The sequence below is a fragment of the Colletotrichum spaethianum genome (genome assembly GCF_022836535.1).
Source record: "Colletotrichum spaethianum MAFF 239500 DNA, contig02, whole genome shotgun sequence".
Classification (NCBI taxonomy): domain Eukaryota; kingdom Fungi; phylum Ascomycota; class Sordariomycetes; order Glomerellales; family Glomerellaceae; genus Colletotrichum; species Colletotrichum spaethianum.
Genome location: NW_026054772.1, coordinates 539,817 through 558,602, shown reverse-complemented (window position 1 = coordinate 558,602; position 18,786 = coordinate 539,817). Strand labels below are relative to the sequence as shown.

General features: G+C 55.7%; 5 protein-coding genes across 5 annotated transcripts; 2 read left to right on the top strand and 3 right to left on the bottom strand.

The window, feature by feature from the left end:
* Positions 1-303: 303 nt before the first annotated feature.
* ColSpa_01038 (CTD kinase subunit alpha) lies at positions 304-2,316 on the top strand (the record flags this gene model as incomplete). Its single annotated transcript, XM_049267250.1, has 2 exons — positions 304-2,036; positions 2,094-2,316. 2 exons carry the CDS (start codon positions 304-306, stop codon positions 2,314-2,316), a joined length of 1,956 nt encoding a protein of 651 aa, XP_049123207.1.
* Positions 2,317-3,708: 1,392 nt separating this feature from the next.
* ColSpa_01037 (uncharacterized protein) lies at positions 3,709-5,274 on the bottom strand (the record flags this gene model as incomplete). Its single annotated transcript, XM_049267249.1, has 1 exon — positions 3,709-5,274. The coding sequence occupies one exon, from the start codon at positions 5,272-5,274 to the stop codon at positions 3,709-3,711; it is 1,566 nt and encodes a 521-aa protein (XP_049123206.1).
* A 1,815-nt stretch (positions 5,275-7,089) lies between these two features.
* ColSpa_01036 (plasma membrane proteolipid 3) lies at positions 7,090-7,497 on the bottom strand (the record flags this gene model as incomplete). Its single annotated transcript, XM_049267248.1, has 3 exons — positions 7,090-7,292; positions 7,351-7,392; positions 7,452-7,497. 3 exons carry the CDS (start codon positions 7,495-7,497, stop codon positions 7,090-7,092), a joined length of 291 nt encoding a protein of 96 aa, XP_049123205.1.
* A 5,864-nt stretch (positions 7,498-13,361) lies between these two features.
* On the top strand, positions 13,362-15,559 carry ColSpa_01035 (putative RNA-binding proteinc; the record flags this gene model as incomplete). The annotated part of the gene is made up of 4 exons (XM_049267247.1): positions 13,362-13,520; positions 13,604-13,661; positions 13,779-14,485; positions 14,627-15,559. 4 exons carry the CDS (start codon positions 13,362-13,364, stop codon positions 15,557-15,559), a joined length of 1,857 nt encoding a protein of 618 aa, XP_049123204.1.
* Positions 15,560-17,172: 1,613 nt separating this feature from the next.
* ColSpa_01034 (histone acetyltransferase type B subunit 2) lies at positions 17,173-18,757 on the bottom strand (the record flags this gene model as incomplete). The annotated part of the gene is made up of 6 exons (XM_049267246.1): positions 17,173-17,347; positions 17,404-17,870; positions 17,956-18,460; positions 18,510-18,561; positions 18,618-18,671; positions 18,724-18,757. The coding sequence occupies 6 exons, from the start codon at positions 18,755-18,757 to the stop codon at positions 17,173-17,175; spliced, it is 1,287 nt and encodes a 428-aa protein (XP_049123203.1).
* Positions 18,758-18,786: the final 29 nt, after the last annotated feature.

Here is an 18,786-nt window from a genome sequence, read left to right as displayed (position 1 = left end):
CAGCAGTACAGCGACCCCCGTCAATTTTCCCAATCCCCGCAACCGACTCCAAATTCATACGACGCATCCCCGAACCAGTCGCCGTACGCCGCCAGTAGGGGAAATTGGGGCTCTCAGCAATTCTCTCCAACACAGTTCGTCGCCCGCCACCCCATCAATCTATCATCGCACTCTTGCTTACCATTATCTAGCCAATACCCCCCTCAGTATCCACAATCCAACTACGGCCCTCCAACAGGCCCGTCAGGCGCCTACACACCAAACCCCTCATACTCACCACCGCCGTCCGCCCCCACCGGACCAATGCAACAATATCCTCAAGGAAACTTCCGCGGCCACTACCGTGGTGGCGGTGCGTTTCGAGGAAACCAGTTCGGCCAGGGCCGAGGCGCCTATAGAGGCAACAGCTTCAAGAGCGCTGCCCAGTGGACCTCCAACAGTTCCAATGCCGGTTCGCGACAGCAGGAGGATGTGAAGTCTCAGCAATCGTCCACTCCCGCTCAGAGCAACAAATCCGACGTTGGCGATAACGTCGACGAGGGCGCCAATCCGTTCCGCCCGTCCAAGGATTTACAGGTCGAGGACACAACGACGTCCGACAAGGCCAGTGAGAGCAATGCCTCGCGTTCAAACAGGGTGCCTCCGGCCGGTCCGGCCGCTCAGTCGGCTTCGTCGTCGTCGTCGAAGTTCAGCTTTGCGTTTAAGGCATCTGCAAAGCCCACTCCGACGGCACCTAAGCCTGAGATCTCTCAGAAGTTCAACGCCGCTCCTGCAAAGCGAGATGCTTCGCAACAACGTGACACCAAGGATGGGGATCGTGACCGCGATCGGGAACGGGAACGGGAACGAGAGCGGGATCGAGACAGAGACCGGGAACGTGATCGTGACCGCGACCGCGACCGGGATAGGGCGAGAGACAAGGCTCGGGAGAGGGAGAAGGAAATTGACAGAGATATTCTTCGGAGTGCTCCTACCGAGCCTGCTTCCGCCAGAGCTCGCCAGGAACCCCGGCATCCTCCTCCAGGACCGCGACAGCCGTCTGCTCCCAGGATGCGAAAGATCAAGAAGACCATGAAGCGCCTAAAGCCAGGACCAAAGCTGCCCGACGACCTGATCAAGTCAGAGTCGGTTTATTTCCGCAAGCCTGGCAATGAATCTGTGGTTGGATCCGGCACCTACGGCAAGGTCTTCAAAGCCTTACACGTCTACACGAAGGGACTAGTGGCCCTCAAGCGCATTCGCATGGAAGGTGAAAGGGACGGATTTCCCGTTACGGCGGTTCGAGAGATCAAGCTGCTTCAGTCGCTTCGACACACCAATATCGTCCAGCTTCAAGAGGTCATGGTCGAGAGGAACGACTGCTTCATGGTTTTCGAATACTTGTCTCACGATCTGACGGGTATTCTGAACCATCCCTCTTTCACTCTGGACGCGGCCCAAAGGAAACACATGGCAATGCAGCTCTTCGACGGCCTCGACTACCTGCACAAGAGGGGTGTCCTCCACCGAGACATCAAGGCCGCCAACATCCTGGTCAGCAGCGACGGTATTCTCAAACTGGCGGACTTCGGCCTGGCACGCTTCTATGCAAAGAGGCATCAGCTGGACTACACCAACCGAGTCATCACGATTTGGTATCGGTCGCCGGAGCTGCTACTTGGAGAGACCCAATACGGACCAGCTTGCGATGTCTGGAGTGCCGCCTGCGTCATGGTGGAGATCTTTACCCGCCATGCCATCTTTCCAGGCGATGGTAGCGAGATCAACCAACTGGACAAGATCTATGCTGTGATGGGCACCCCGAACAAGGCGGAATGGCCGGGGCTGGTCGACATGCCGTGGTTCGAGCTTTTGCGACCTGGGTACCGACGGGCGAACACCTTCCCCTCCAAATACCAGGACAAGATTCCAGCCGCCGCTTTCCGACTCTTGGCCGCCATGTTCCGCTACGACCCTGCCAAACGGCCATCGGCTGCAGAGGTCCTCGCAGACGAATACTTCACCACCGAGGACCCTCCTCCACGACAGGCTGTAGAGTGAGTCTCTCCCTCCCCGCAGCCCTTCATGGAAGCGTTAACTAACTGATTGCACAGGCTTGCCGATTTAGATGGCGACTGGCACGAATTCGAGTCTAAGGCGCTACGACGCGAGAACGAGCGCAAGGAGAAAGAAGCACGGCGCGCAGCCGCGTCGGCCAAGGACAGCAGACCCAGAGACCGCAAGAGGGAACCCGAAGCCCACGACGACCGGGGTGACGCTAAGAGAGTTCACGTCGAGGGGAAGCCGGCAGCTCCCGCAGAGCGTTCGAGGGCCTAGAGGACCCGCCGACGCTGACTGGTCCCGAGGACATCGCATTTGACGTGGTTCTGCGTCAGGTTTGCTGTTGTGGGCGGACCGGAACAAGCATCGACCCTTCTTTTTTCAGACATACACTTGCATTGTTTGCGTTGGCATGGCGTTGGGGAACTTATCAAAGGGGGGTAACGGGCTGGACGAGAACCGGGGCATCTTTTTACTGGCCAAGCTCAGGAACTGCGAGCTTGGCATCTTTGGGAGACATTTGAATTTTCGCAACCAAACGAGAGAGAGAGTGTGAAAGGAAGAAAGAACGACGGAGAGAGGGGATTGAAGTAAAAAGAGGTACCGGTGGCAATGAGTATGTAGGTCGCCTTCAATCATCCGTCGTGGGGAGGGTTGCCGTATTAGCTGGGCCACCATTGCGCCTGGTGTTGATGTCATGATGGTGCGGTATAGACGTTGAATGGGGCGGGGGGGATGTGAGGAATATACCACAAGTTGACAAAGACACGATTTGGTCTGTTGAGTTTTCGGTGCCTCTCCGCTATGTTATCGTGATGTTTTGCTGCAGGCGATCCATCCGTCGGCCGCCACCGTTGGCCGATTCGATGCCGGGAGTCGCTTCCAACCGTTTGTATAGGATTGAGGACAGGGGACGGCCTCGCGGCGCTCGGTGCCCATGGGGGGCTCAGAAGTTGGCAACCTCACGAGGCACTACGACCGGCAGCGTCTCCCATTGCCGAAGCTCGCCAGACTGCCTCAGATCGCTGGTCCATAACGCTACGCCTTGGGCGTCGTTAGGGCCGGGGTTCCCAGGGAGCGTCCTTTCAGGCGTAGAGGTAAGGCTTGGCAGGCCAGTGGGAGGGGTTCCACTCGTGCTGATGCGTTCTATCCCCTTCAGGTTCACAGCCGTGAAGAGGAGTGGAATCGAGGAGAAGTGGCTGCGGGATCAAGCTTCATCTCAAGCGTGGCAAGCATGCATAAACAAACACCGACAACGACATGAGGAATTGCACAAGAATTGAACGCCATGTATAAAATTTCAGTTCGAAAACACCTGCCGGTTTCCCACCCCTTCCCGTTGTCCATCCCATGACACGCCCTCTCATTTTCTGTGTATCATAACTGGTCGTGAAAAATCATTCGTTAGGTCGTGAGTTATACTGCTTACAGGTGCTGAGACGGATCTCCCCGTTTTGTTCTGGTGTCTCATGTTTGGTTTTGTGTATAGCCTTCCGCTTTATATAGGGTATCGAAAAACCGACTTTTTCTTTTTTGGTACCGTCCTTTTGTCACCATCGGCGGTTGCAGCAATCAAGTCAAAATGGCATCATCTAGGTGCGCGTGTCAACCATGGCGTAAGTGCCTTTTTGTTGCCAATCTTGTGACCTAGGTCATCTTCCTGCTGCCTCAAGACTGGCCCTCAACGGCCTTCCCTTTGCTCTTGAAATCAGTCGTCTTGAGCAATTCCCGCAGGCTGCCCTCGGCATGGCTCCTCGAAACGCCGCCCTGAGCAGACGCCGAGCCAAGTCCCACAATAGGTGGCAATCTCCACGGCACCCAACCGGTTAGACCAGCGAGAAGCCCTGTCGGCATCTTCATCTGATCAACCTGAGCCGAAGTCTCGCAGTGTTGGGGCTCATGAACAGCGGCTCGGGGCCTTTCGTCCGAACCCTTGGGTGCATGGCGATGGGCCACGTTCTCCTCAACGTCTGTTCGGACTTCAAGATGGCTCGTCGAGGTTTTTGGCAAGGCCGGCTCGCTGACCAGGCCTGTTGCTGAGCTTCGCGGTGAGGCAGTATTGGTGGCCAAGCCCTGGCGTGTGCTCTCTAGCATGGCTGTGGCAAACGACGATGACTTCCGCCTCACAAGCGGTGGGGGCTGGTCCTGCTGACTTTTGCTCAACGGCCCCTCGCCTTCGCTGGCCGATGAAGTCGGCGATGTGCTACCCGAAGTCTTCCTTGCGGTTCTGCCCCGTACCTCAGCCGTGATCTCTGCGGCCGATTTCTTCTTCGACTTGTCTTCCTCGGAAGACCGACTTGAAGACATGATGGTTTCAAGCGTCCCCATTGCTATGCTTCTTCTCCTACCGCCGCTCCGCCTCTTCTTGTGTCTGCGCTCATCGTCCGACACTACGGCCTCCAGTGTCGGGCCGGCATTCTGGCGCTGGCGCCTGGATGATGAGGCGTGGCTAACGAAAGACGCGCCGGACCCGTGAGGAGCAACATGAACCTCATACTGGTTGCTCAACGAGTATCGTGATCGGGCACATATCTCAGCAATACGATCGAGGTCGGCGTTGATATTGTTCTCTCCCTCCTGCGCCTCAATGTTGGCCATCATGCTCTTGAAGCTGTAAGCTTCGACGGGTGGGAGCTTGGCCAGGGCATCCTGGCCTTCCAGCCGTTTCTTCGCCATGCCTCTCGCCATACTCAGACCGCCATGCTGAGTCGACTTGTTCCCGCTGAATGGGGTCCGAAGAGCTATGATACGCCGTACGGATGCCGCGGGACCGCTCACAACGGATGAAGCTGTCCGGGAGCCAAGACCGCCCCCGCTGACACCGTTACTGCGGTTTGTGCTCGTGGGCCGACTGTGGGATCCAGAGTACGTCCTGACAATGACAGGCTGAGAGTACGTGCTGCTCTGGGCACCAGTTGACTTGGCATAGCGGTGACGGGAAGGATAATTGCTGTTGAGCTCCCGCAGGGCAGATGTACGATGCGCTGCGGTGCTGTCGTCGAGAGGTATAGGCTTTCCCTCGGCTGTCGAAGGGACAAGTGATGTCGAGGACGTGTTGGGCTGGAAGAGCGGGGGGAACGAAAAGGTCATCGAGTCCCGCGTCGTTCTTTTGGACGCGAGTGAAGAAGGGAATTGAGTAGCACCGGCAGCACCTCCGGCGCGAGTGATTGAGGGAGGGTGGTGGAGTTGAGATGAACCGGACTGGTCCTGAGAAGGGACCTCCCGCGAATCCATGTCCACTGGAGATTGCCGCTCGTGGAACGGGCTATATATATGTACAATGAGAGGGCAGCACGAGCCGCCAGGGTTAACAGTCAAAAAGGGCAGTTCGGCGTTCGTGTGTCGTGCGGCGGGATGGAATAAAAAAAAAGGTCAGATCAGCGAGTGCGGAGGCATGGTTAGCGTAGCTGTGCCGGTTCTCGCGTGTGCAAAGGGACTGTGTCGAGTGCCGTTCCTGACCGGGGAGGATATGCAAGTAGTTTTTAGCAAATGTTTGTATCGTCCGTTCTGGATCTGATGGCCTTCCACTTCCGCGATGGGCGCGGTCCGGAGGTGGAGATGAGAGACGTTGAGACACGCAGGAAGACTGGGCGACTGAGTGTAGTGTATGGGAGGTGTTAGGTGTGAGTGAGTGCTTGTGGATCTCTCGAGGAAACAATCCGGATCGCCTCGAAGTGCGTAGAAACGGTTGTGTCCTGGTTCCCCGCAGCAATTGCGGATTTCTCTTGGTAGGTAAGAGAGGGAATTCGATAAGAGAAGGAAAAGAGGAGAAGGGGGAAAAAAGGAAATCGGGGAATGTCTAGGGTGAAGTTGCATCCGGTAGTAGCAATAGGCGGGGGGGAGGCGGCAGGAGGTAGGAGGAAGAGGCTACATGCAGATTAGACTGGACTAGGAGGCAGAAGCACAGGTGGTGAGGGCACTAGGAGCTCGACTGTCGACTACCTATTGCAGGCTAGAGCAACGCGGCACCAGCGAACGAGCAGGTGCGTGCTGCACGAGTGTCGTGGCTGCCGTTCAAAGGGTGGTCCAACGCCGGACCCCTGTCACTGCCGTCGAGTCTCGTCCAATGATAGCGGCCCCTACCGTGTCGACCGACGACAATGTGAGACGGCCGCACTGTCCCCACCGTTCGCTCTCCTTCCGTCCCCTCACGTCCTCGGGCGACCTGCCACCCTCTCACTGGGCTGTTCTCCTGGCCTCCCAGCTGCCAGTCTGCGCCCGGGCCACAGCCAAAAGTGACCAGTCACTAACGCCTCTGTTGGCGACGGGCGCCAGCCAACCTATTGGTATTCGAAGTGTAGACCAGGCCATGGTTGTCGAGCTGAGCTGTGTTGAGTCTGCTGGAGATGGAAGCCGTCCCGCTCCGAAGGCTTTTGAGGGGGGAGGGAAGTTAGGGTTCTTCAGACACGCAGATATTCATGACTGTTCTGAATAATAAGTGATGAGTGGTGAGTGCCGTATGATGTTCTTATCGTTGACCGAAGACGTCGTTATCCCATCGTGCCTCTTCCCGCCCGTGTGGATCCGACAACGGCAACCTTCCATCCAGCCTAGGTTGAACTGGATCAATAATGGCCGCACGCATGGCACCGGCCGCCCAGCCCTGTCGAAGTGGCTGTCCCACCACCTTCAATAAAGGGCCAAGACGCAACCTGCTCGTTTCGACCTCGACTGCATCCCTCAACACTATGGTCTGTTGTCCTTTTCACGTGAAGCCAGGCATGTCGACCCTCGCAACGTAGCAAGGACTAGCGACGAGAGACAAGGTCGGATGCGCTGGCAGTCCGATCCGGCGCCCTCATCTGCACGCGGGCCAGGCACGCTCACGCTGTTGGCTAGGTTTCTGACGTGATATCTGTGTTTATTACTCTTGTTTACCATCATACATCCAGGCCGTCGCTTGTTGCTAGCACAACACACGGCCATGCCCTGGTCATTCTCCAAATCAGCCTTTCTGCCCTATCGTATTCTCGTACCTGGACTGCATCGCATTACTTCCGCAGTCAACGTCCTTCCCAAACCCGGCCAACGATTCTCTAGTCTCTCCATCTACGCCGTGCCCTGGGCAATAGTTCCGTAACCGTGGCCACCGCTCTGCACGTTGTCGCTGTAAACACCTGGCGCGCGACCAGTGATGATGCGGCCCTCCCGTGCCTGTTCCTTGCGATCGTAGTACACGTATTCGAGATAGAAGGCGTGGATGTGGCCGGGAATGTATCCCAAGATCGTCAAGCAGATGTTGACGAGGAGATCTGCGTAGCTAGTTAGCCCCATGCGCCCGAGGTCGAGACGTGGCCGTCGACAACTTACCCATTCCACAGCCAGCGACGGCGTATACACCGACGGGCGGGACTGACTCTATGTTAGCATTTGCCCTTTGGTAATCGACCATGGTGGATTGAGAGACGTACCAAGGATGGTGATGAGGATGAGAAAGACTGCGGAGATGGCGCCCATTTTGATGGTCTGATGTTGTCTGTGCGAGTAAATGTTCTTCGAGGATAATGCTTGGCGGTCAAGCGATGAAGTCGTCGAGTGTACTGATTTGATCGAGTGCGTTCAAGGGTATCAAGAGTTTGTTGTTGTTTGAAGGCAAAGGGAACCGAACATTATTCAGTCGCTGCCGAGGTGAGCAGAAGCTTAAATGCGTCAGCCCGGGTCAGACTCGACCTGGCAAGGCGGCACGGCAAACGGCCAAAAGTTGCCGTGCTTGTGCCTGCGTGTCTTGCTCTCTGAGTAACAGATTGCGTGTGCGCCCGACGCCTCCCTCGACCTACGTACCTTTAGCAGCCAATGCCCGGGGGCCAATTCTGTCGTGACGTGGAATGGGCTCCCAGCAAATGACGTAATCGGCACGTGTCGTTTCATCCTCGAAAGCAACCGAACCTCTCGGTCCCTGGCCTGATGTATCTCGATCCCCTTCCGACCTAAATATCCCATGCTTTGCCTTCGGATCCTTTGCCCATTCAAAGTCTTCAGTGCACGCCTACTGGAATGGCGAGTGGGAGGTTCTTCGGCATGGCCAAAGCTCTCGGCTAACATCGTGGCCGAAGGGGGTGGTAACCATCGCAAACCCTTTCCAGTAGGCGCCGCGTGCCTACTTAATGCTGTGCCAGTGTACCAGGAAAAGCTCCGGGTTGTTGTCGATGGACGTTGCTTGTGCCTGAGACATGTAGATTGCCACTCCTGAGCTCGGAATCAATCCCATAGGCTAGTGGTGTTGCTCCCAAAATAGCCATGTTGCTCCAAACACTCAGCTGTTTGCTAAGATGGTCTTCTCAATGTTCGGTATGCAGCCTGTTGAATGCTGATTTGATCCATACCATCAGTGGCCTTCAAACCGACTAGACAGCATGATTTTCTCGACGCCAAACAACTGCCATGTTTCCGAAGATTACCATTGCAAGACTGCTTCGATCGTGAGGACCTTCAGATCCCATCTTGCGCCCAGGATGACAAGCGTTGTCCGTTGTGCCGTATGGTAGTTAGTAGTTCAAGGATGATTACTATGTTGAGCAGGAAAGCTCGTCGACTAATGGCCGACTCATCTTTGAGAAAACTCCAGGTTAAGGCTTCTGAATGTTAGAGGTTCGTTGTCTGGTCAGGAGTGCCCGGTAGCCTTCTTCGCGAACATCAAGTGCCCAAGTAACTGAGAACCGGATTGTAAACGGCATAGCAACCTTGTTGTTGGCCTAGTCATCAGTGATGGATGAACTGCATTGAGAAAGCTGCCGGTATATTGTTAACTAGACAAGGAATAGTGTTGCGGTACTGCCTCACAGGGAGCCCTTGAAACGGCGGGACGCGTAGCTCTTCCGTCAGCTTCCAAGTACCATGCGCTAATGAAAATAGCATTTGCACACGAGGCTCTGGTTCCTGAAAATGAACATAGATATGTGGCTGTGCCACCTCGTACCGGCAATTCAGTCAAATCAGGTTCATCTCGGTTGCAGCGTGTCGATGACGATGGGTATGTGTGTAAGTTGCAGCGATTCGAACCGAGTGCTGAGTTGGGCACCAAGGGCCTTGAGTTTAGATCTTGGGGACCAGGAAACACAGCCCCAAAGGAAATGAGGTCGATGACCAAGCCCGAGTATCAACTGAGCCTGTCACTTACCAAGATATTGATGCGATTACCGCATTCGAAAGAAAAGGAATAACCGGGGCGCCGCAGCCAGCCTTGTTATGTCTTGCGAAAAATGGTGAGCGATGGCCGGCAATGCTTCCAGTGCTGTCCGAGTGTACAGGCCTTAGCTGGTATCTGGCCTAAGCATATCTCTGATGTTGAGCCAAATCTAATGCTGCTGGCAAGCGTTACACGAGAGTGCTTTTCAACCACCCAATGTGTCTGATATGCGGCCGTGATGGTTTACGATGGTGGACAGAGGCTGTCTTTAAGGGGATGGGAATAATTATTGTAGATTATAACTGATGCGACAGATTTCGCTAGCCCCCAGGGCGCATCCTGCAAGAGACGCTGGCGGCCGGAAATGGTGCAAACTAAGACATTTCCGACCTTCTCGAAGCCTGGGCCCTGTGAAGTGTGTTGGACCAAAGTCTGAGCCGTTGAACCCGCGGATTAGCCCATAGCACGACCCGTCCAAGAGGCATGTGGCGACCCCCCTGGATTACTGGTTAGCCCCATTTGGGTGTCCGGGTAGAAGCCAGCTCGAGTTGCTAGTACGCAGAAGCGGCCAGATCAGCCGGGACAGCTTCCCAAGGACTTGGGAAACAGGTGGATAGGCGTTAGATTGTACTCGAAGCAACAGATAAGGACTGGCACTGAGGGTTGTTATGAGGTCGTTGCTGGGCGTATATTTCTCTCCGCGCTGAGCAGTTTCGATCCTGTGCTAATGAGCCGGTACCAAGGCCGCACTATCGCCGGCGCCTGTAAAACGGTTTTGGGGGATGATCAGAAGCAGACAGGGTATCCGCAGGAGGCGAGACATCATTATGGACTGATAATACAGTAGGAGCGAGATGACGCCTCGCCTAAGTCGGCAAGCCAGGTCTGGTTATGTGGAGCTCTTTTAACGTTTGCTCTGGAACAGCGACCTGGGAAACTGTTTTCTGCTCCGATTCCCCCCATTGGCGAATGGTCGATATGCTCCGAGAGACAATGTATCAGCGGAAGAAGAGGGCCCCTTTGTGTCTGATATTCACGACCAACCCAGAGCCGTTGGAGAAGCTGGTGTTTGAAAGTTAGTTGGGGAGTTCCACGTGGGAGACAAGGAGATGCCATCCATTGACGGCTAGTGTGGTGCGGATGGCCCAACCGTATTGGTAGGCAACGAAACCGATGCGCTGATACGTAGTCGGACCGCGACGACGAAGGATTCGTTTTAGGCGGCGTACGGTTCGCGATTCGCAGTGTGCGGTGCGGCCGCCGGCCGTGGTGGTCGCAAACATGGGAGGGTGCCTCATCTCTGTCCCACAACTCATCCGTCGGTTTGCCAGCTGTCCCTCACAGACCAAGTTGTCCAATGGCCACTTGGCCACCCGTCGCGGCGACCCATTCGGGGAGTGGAGGTCGATGATATGTGTGGGCGAAGCTTCAGGTGAGGTGGAAGGCACGGAGGCCATCTGGAGACTGGAGCAATAAGGTAGGGCACGGCACAGGACGCCCCCTGTCTCCCAACAGGCTTTGGGGCAGCATGTCGGGAGTGGCGACGCGAACACAACTCTTTCCGTCCCAGTATCCATATCGTTGGCGCAGCACTGGTAGACACGGTGCTTGCGTACATCAGGACTTGCTAAATGGGTATTCTGGAGGCTGAACAGCAGTCGTATGCGAGGCCGCTGCGAAGGGCCCAAAACATGCATTCATTCGTTGCACAGCGTCCAAATGTGTGCCAGAGGCGCACACAGCGGCACCCTGATAAATGATCGAGGTCGACACACGACTGGGACACGCTGTGCCGCTTGTTGTTGCAGTCCCCAAAATGCTTTGTTCTACGTACACAATAGACTGATGGGAGGAACGTGAGGGACCGGTTCGTGCTGGATGGAGGAGGAGGATGAGGAGATGAAGAGGAGAGGGCCCTGTTAGTAGGGGAGACCCAAGCATCCGGCGACGGCGGCAAGGAGCCGATATGCAAGAATGCGTGGCCATGTCCAAGGGTTCCCTTCCGAGGGCAACCTGAAGATGCGCCGTGGTGTAAGAGTGGGCGTTTTGAGCCCTGCCGTGCAAATGAGCTGGTCATTTCTGCCGTCGTCGTCTGTTGCCGGTGCTGCAGCCTGTAGCATGCTTCGTCTTCTGCCAATGGACACTGGGCTAACGGATGGTTCATTGCCGAGGCGAAAGCTGATGCGCTCGTGAGGACGAGATGCGCGGGGAGGCAGGTCGTTCTTGTTTAGATTTTTTATTCGAGTAACACCCGCATGTCTTGTCTCATGTGCGAGAACTGGCATCTGTTGCGCGTGTTTTGTTCCGAGAGTCAAATCTGAGGCGAGTGGTATGACGGGTGGGTTTTTGGGATGCATATTCCGTTCTTTAGCATGGACGGAATTTCACTTCCACCCCATTTTCCCACGTTGGGGCTAGGCGACTAATACACCACGCCAAAGGCTCTTGGCGCGCTGATGTGGCTTCCCTATGGTGTTAGCGTGGGACGGAGGGTGCCTTGGGTTCCCTCCTCAGCCGTCCACCGTCGGCGGGTGGTTCATTTGGTTCGTTGCACACATGGCAGCGGCAGCCAGGACACCTCGGATGCAACAAGCACGGCCGCAGTCTCCGGCACAGCACTGACGCCGTCCCCAGTGCACTAAGGTAGGCGCCAGCGAACATGCTTCGGTATCTCGGGCCCTGTACCACAGGACAAGACGTGGACTTCAGGGACCAAAGACGGTGTCGATGCGAGCAGCTCCCGAGGTAAGTAATTGGCTTGTGGAAATAGGATAGCTTCCATGAGACGAGGCACGGCAGAGGTGCTCAAGCACGGATTACATGTGTTCGTCACTCGGAACCTATCGAATGTCAATCTCGAGCATACCCTCCTGCTTTGATGTGAGCTGGAGCGGGCGACGGGGACCTATCCCAGGGACCTATCTCAACCATCCAGAGCTCCCAATCCGCCTCAATCACTAGTTGACTGTGTTTGCCGCAATCGAGGCAGCACGGATACTTGGGAGAGATTGGTTGATGATGAGAGCTGAGAGCTGAGACCCCAGGCCAAACGAATTCTGGTTCGTTGGCGTCAACTTATATCGAGCTGGGTTGCCTCGCTCGCCCCCCAACACAACGGGATGGATGCACCAGTTGAGTAGCAAGCAATTGTTCAAGTCGCAGGATGCCGTTACGACGGCCGTTGGTGCCAAATACCTCATTGTGCAGTACCCGGTCAACTTGCCTCCACGTCGCCTTACTGTGCTGCCAGGGGGCCTCCACAAGTCGTATCAAAATTGCAAACCCGGCGAGTTATGTATGTCATGTACCTTAGCTCTGAGCTTCCCGGTTGCCTTGCGGTACTGCACATGTAGACCTTGCCGTGCTTGGGGCGATGCAGGGAGCCAATTGCTCGAACTAAACAGATGCCCTGATACTAGACGGCGAGAAACTTGTTCTGGCAGGCCAAATGGCTAAGGGGAGGCAGCTCTTGCCTACGTGTGCATGTTTGCATCCGTTGTGTGAATGTTTGGAAGGAAGGTCAGGCAACGGTAGGAGGTACCTCGCAGCATTTGGTGTCTTTTTTTTTTTTTTTTTAGGAGTCGAGTCGCTGCCCCCCCCAAGAGCAAGAGCAAGGAAGGTACTTCTCGTCGCGCGGTACGCACCGGGGCAGGCTAGGTACCTACGTCTCTTTCTCTCTCTCTCTCTCTCTCTTACGGAGCACTTACCCAAGTCCCACGCCAACACCAATTTTCTTCTCCTGTGGTCTGCGTCGACTTCCCTCCTACCTTCCCATCACCTTTCCCTCTTTTCGGTTCCTTCCTCTTTGCCCCTACCGAAATCCTCCTACCTCCTTCTCTCCCCTTCCCGAGCTGCAAGGACAAAAGGCACTTCGACACGAGGGCCCGTCAATTCCGTCCTCGTTTCCTTTTCCCCCTTGCCTGCTTGTTGCCGCATCTTCCGTTTCGGTCTTTTTGCTGTGCACTTCACTTTGCTCGGCACCTCTCCTGAAGCTTACCGGGAACCACTTCCGTCCCCTCCCCCGAGCATCCGTCGTTTGTTCGAGTCGTAACGCTGCAGCAACCTCTTGTCTGCGGTTGCAAAGAAAACAGGTTTCTGAAGCATCGACTTGTCTTCATCCAGGCATCGCTTCCGCCATTATTCTTATTGTGCAGCCTTTCGTCGTCAGTCGTATCGTCGCCATCCTGCTGCCAAAATGTCTGGTCCCCAAGCTGGTAACCAGCTCAACATCGATCGCTATGTCGTGATCCACGTCGCAACCACCTGCGATGAGCATGGAGTCTACGTCACCAAGGACTCCGCCGAGGTCATCGAGCTTGGCTGGATTCTTCTTGACGCAAAGTCTCTTGAGGAGGTACGTTGGGCCTCTCCTGCCCTAGCCATGCTGGCCATCCCTCGTCATCTTCCGAACCCAGAGCTGACCGAGCCTGTGTCTAGATCACCCGCGAGAGCGTTCTCGTCAAACCCATCAACACTCCGATCACACCCCTGTGCAGTAAGTCGTCACACGAGGCTTGAGACCTCATTGTCTTCTCGTCACGCCATACGATGCCTGCCCCGGGTTCGGTGACGACGGTGTGAAAATTTCCCGGCTAACATTTGGGATTTTTAGCGAGCTTGACGACCCTGACGTGGGAGCATGTGCGCAACGCCGGAACCTTCCGCGATGCCATCAACCGATTCGACACGTTTGCCAACGAGCACTTGACCTCGCAAAACCTCGATTTCGTCTTCGTCACGCTCGATGCTTGGGACCTCCGCGTCCAGCTGCCCCGAGAGGCCCGAGACAAGGCCGTTGTGTTGCCTCCATACCTCCAGCACTCTCGTACTTTTGACTTGAGAACCGAGTACCAGCGGTGGCAGCAGCACCACCCCGAATCGCTGCCCTTTGGGCCCTCGATGCTCTCCAATATCTGTGCCGCCTTGGAGGTGGAGCCGGTCCAGTCCAGTGCTCCAATCAAGCACAACCTGCCTTTCCACCTTCAGGCCCTGGCTCCCGCGTCCCCTCGCCGTGCCATGGAGGAGGCTGTCACCCTCGCCCGTGTTCTGAGAGGCCTGATTCGCAAGTCGCAGCCCTCCCATGAGCACCCCGACGTCTTGACGCGCCCTATGGATGCCCGCGCCGATGTGCGTGCTTTCTTGTCGGAGCGCAGCAAGGTCCTCCACATGTCTGGTCTGCCCCATGATACTACTCAATCCGAGCTCGAGAGCTGGTTCACTCAGTTTGGCGGTCGTCCCATTGCTTTCTGGACCCTGCGAACCCCTGAGCAGCACAAGCCCACAGGCAGCGGTTTCGCCGTCTTCTCTTCCCACGAGGAGGTAAGTTTTTACAATTCCGTTTGAGCGCTTTGCAATCGATTTTCTGCGGACGCCAAAATTGCCCCAATGGCTGTCATTCGCACTTTGAAGCGGCGCTCTACGGCATCAAAGCCTTCAAGTTCAGAACTAACAAAATTATAGGCTGCTGAGAGTCTGTGCATGAACGGTCGTGCCCTTAACGAGAAGGCGATCGAAGTGTCTCCGTCCTCCAGCCGTGTTCTTGACCGCGCTGCCGAGATCCTCACCCCGTTCCCGCCCAGCAAGAACCGCCCTCGCCCTGGCGACTGGACTTGCCCTTCGTGCGGCTTCTCAAACTTCCAGCGACGAACTGCTTGCTTCCGCTGCTCGTTCCCGGCTGTGAGCGCCGGCCCTACCGGCGATATGGGTTACGGCTACGGATACGGCCCGCCGGCTATGATGCCTCCTCCTCAGCACCACCACGGACACATGGGCCACGGTGGTGGACGCATGGGCGGAAGCGGCGTAGTTCCGTTCCGCGCCGGAGATTGGAAGTGTGGCAATGAGGTCTGCGGTTACCACAACTTTGCTAAGAACGTTTGCTGTCTGCGATGCGGCGCCAGCCGTGCTGGTGCCGCCGTCGTCGCCGACTCTGGTGGCTACCCTTCCCCCATGGACCCTCCCTCCAACTACAGCATGAGCCAGGGCTCGATGAGCGGCACCCCTGGGCCTGGCCCCTTCGCCTCGGCTGGTGGTGGCTTCGCCTCGGGTGGCGGCTACGGCGGCCAGCACTTCGGTGGTCCGCCCAGCACCTACGCTCTCCCATCCGGCATCGGTGGCGGCGGAGCTGCTCCTTACCCCTCCTCCCTCAACACCCACTTCGGACCGGCCCCAGGATCTCACTCCGCCGGACCCTTTGACAGCCGCGCCGCTGAGGCTGCCTTCCAGTCGGCCTCCAACGGACCCGCGTCCGCTGGCCCCTCGAACAACTTTTACTCGCAAAACGAGAACGATCCTTTTGCGTTCCTTTCCAGCGGCATCGGTGGTCTGTCCGTCAGCGGCGGCGATGCTCGCCAGAACGGAGGGGCTGCGCCTCCCAGCAAGTCTCCTGCTTAAATGACGATCTGGTTAGAAATTTGGGAATCTAAGCGGGCTGCATCGGCTTCCTTGGATCGTTTTCAGCTCATCCTCATTTCTGCGGAACGAACTTCGAAAACAAGACGAACATAGAGCATTGACCTTTGGCAATTACCTTCAGGACTTACGCTTGCTTTCAACGGAAGGGGTGTCTAGGTTTTGGAAGATCACACTTGGAAAGGGGGTTGGTTGTCGGTATACCAAGGGATGCGGGTAAAAAGTTTGCAAGGCTGGAAAGACAAAAAGAGTGTTACACTACCGGAACGGACGGACACCGCTGTTGGAATTTGCTTTCTCCCTGACAAGCGTCAGTATAAAAGGGCTGGCTAGTTAAGGATTGTTGATTACGGCCGACCTCGCCTTTGGTTTGGACGTTGCGGTTGCGGTTGCGGTACGGTCGGATTTTGGGCGGTCCAAAGGGGAGTGCATAGCGAAGGGAGTGTAACGGGTATACCTGGCCTTCATTGTGTGTGAGAGACGTGTTGGTTTTTCAATATTTCTAGTTTTTTTCTCCCCTCTCGCGTATTTCATCGTCGTGTCTGCTTTCATCGACACTTGCCCCCTTTTCCCTCATTCCATCTGGCCTTCTTGTCTCATCATTTTTCAACATCATAAAAAACTCCGTTCTTGTTCATCCCCCCCTTTTCCAGATTGGCTTGGCATGTACAACCCCCTCTCCTACCTCTCTCTCTCTCTTCTCTCTCAACACAAACACATATGGTTTCTATACGGCTGGATGGGCGGCAGCGTTGTGGGAGTCGGGGAGTGAAACAGGGTCCAGGGCAGGCTGGCTGGCTTTGGCTTGATAATCTTCCTCATCTTGAAATGCGAATTCTGTGTCCTTTCATCGCCTGCCTAATCCTCTGTTCGCTCGCTTGATTGATGTTGGGGAGGAGTCCCTAATAAACAGTTGCATCGTGCTGTATGATGTTAGAAATGCGGTGTCGGCGTGGGTTGTTCCGGGCGTCTCAAAAGACCAGACGTGCGACGACTGGGCTCTCTGTTTGCCACGGCCCTACTACTTGTGTCGTCTTGCTGGTCTCGACTGCTTGAAGACTCCGTACCGGGATCGTTTCTCTATACTGAAGTCTCATAACATGGAAGATTGTCCAGGCGGACAGTCCATGTCGTTGACGGCGGCCCAGAACGAGCAACAATATATGCGGAAGCTTTTGACGATGTACAGAGACTGCTGTCGGTGATTGATTAGTTCTCTATGACTTGCCTTCCTTTTCTCTCAGCCCAGGTCCAAGCCCATAAGATTCGGGCAAGACCATTCATCAGTGAACTCTACCTGTCGAGACGGAACTTCTACCTTGTAGACACAAATAGCAGATACGACAGAGTTCGACAACTCGGGACCAGAAGCATTCAGTGAGACGACTTTAACGTTGAAAGGGCAGTATGTTGGGAATCCGAAGTTATCTCCACAAATGACCATGGACGCCAATAGCAAAAAGAAAACAAAGTAAAGCGCAACCTTCCGGGTCACATCCGCCGCCATTTTCAAACTCCTCTCCACCTCAGTTTCTGGTATCGGCCAAAATAGCTAGTGAGTTTTTCTGTTAAGTATGCTAGAGACTCCACCTTGCCTATCGGTCAATCTCATCGAGCGGCAGATCGCCGTCGTCCTTGCCGACAATGGAGTCGGCAACCTTCCAGATCTGAAGGAGGTTGTCCTCCGCGGCGCTGCAGACGAGCCAGGGTTCGTTGGGGTTCCAGCTGAAGTCTGCGAGGTGGTTGGTGTGCCCGCCGTGCATGAAGAGCCTGTGTCCATTGTTAGTAACCAGGTGGTTTGTAAACAGAGCCAAACATGAACATACAATTCCGGGGGGCCGTCTTCTTGGTCGTCCGGCATCTGCTCCTCTCCAACGCGGGAGAGATCCCAAAAGATGACTCTTCTGTCGTAGGAGCCGCTGCCAAGAATGCCGGCCTCCTGGGGGTGCCACGAGAGGGAGGTGACGGCGTCGTTGTGTCCCTCCAGGGTGTGGACCTTCTCCTTGACGTTACGGAGATCCCAAATACCCAAGGTCTTGTCAGCAGAGGCTGTTGCGACGAGCACTTCCGACGTGGGGTTGAATGCCAGAGCGTTGATGGCGTCCATGTGGCCACGCTTGGCGGTGACGGCGGCACGATTCGTTTCGGGTTGACGCACGTCGATGATCTGCATGGTCAAGTCATCCGAGACGGTTCCGATGAAGCTCTTCGCAATCGGATGGTACTGGACATCGTTGACGATCTGGGTGTGGTGTGTGTACTTGCGGGCGGGCTTCAGCGTGTGGCTTCCGCTCTGAAGAGTCTTGAGGTCCCTGTCGAAACCCCATTAATATTTCGGTCATGTTAGTGGAAGAAGGCAAGACAAACCAGAGGCACACCGTGGTATCTTCACTACCAGATGCGAGGCAACCTTCTTCATGGGGGTTCCAGGCCAGACCAAATCCCTCCTGCTTATGGCCAATGAGCTCGACCTGTGCGTTGACCTTGCCAGTGGGCTGCAAGCTGTGCTTTGTGCGGTCGAAGACGAGGACCTTGCCGTCAACGCAGAGGGTTGCGATGATGTCGGGATTCTGAGGCTGGTAGCGCGCCTTGTTGATCTCGCCGGGATGGTCGATCTTCTGCACGATGCTGAATTCGACGGCAGCCGTCTGACCGTTTGACGACTTTCCATAACCTCCAATCTCTCCCGTCTCCTCATTGTAGTCGTCGGGGTTCGGGGCGACAGACTTGGGAATCTTGACTTCGGCGATCTGCACGTGGTTGGGAAGGCCCTCAGAGGTGTGAGTTCCAAGGAGCAGTCTGTGAATGCGGTAGTTCTTGTCTTCGGGCTCCTTGACGTCAGGGAACCATTGGGTGGTGAGGGTAGGCCATTCGAGGGCGGTGCTATTGGTTTGTCAGTCGCGGCAGGGTAGAAGATGGCAGCCCGCCGTACCTGAGAATCATGTCGTAGAGAAAGGGGCTGTTCTTCTTCCATGTCTTGTACTCTAGCATTGTGTCAGTCAAAGAGAATAGCAGGAGCTTTTGAGATTCGATAACCTACCCTCGTTGATGAGGCGCTGCTCCTGGTCCTCGTCCTCCTCTTGGACCATGTCGACTGGCAAAGGGTTAGTCTGCGATGCGCTTCGAAGCTCGTTTACGAAGCTTACCGTCGACGTCGTCAACAACCTGGGCGGGCGCCATCGTGTAATATCTCACAGCTAATTGAGGCC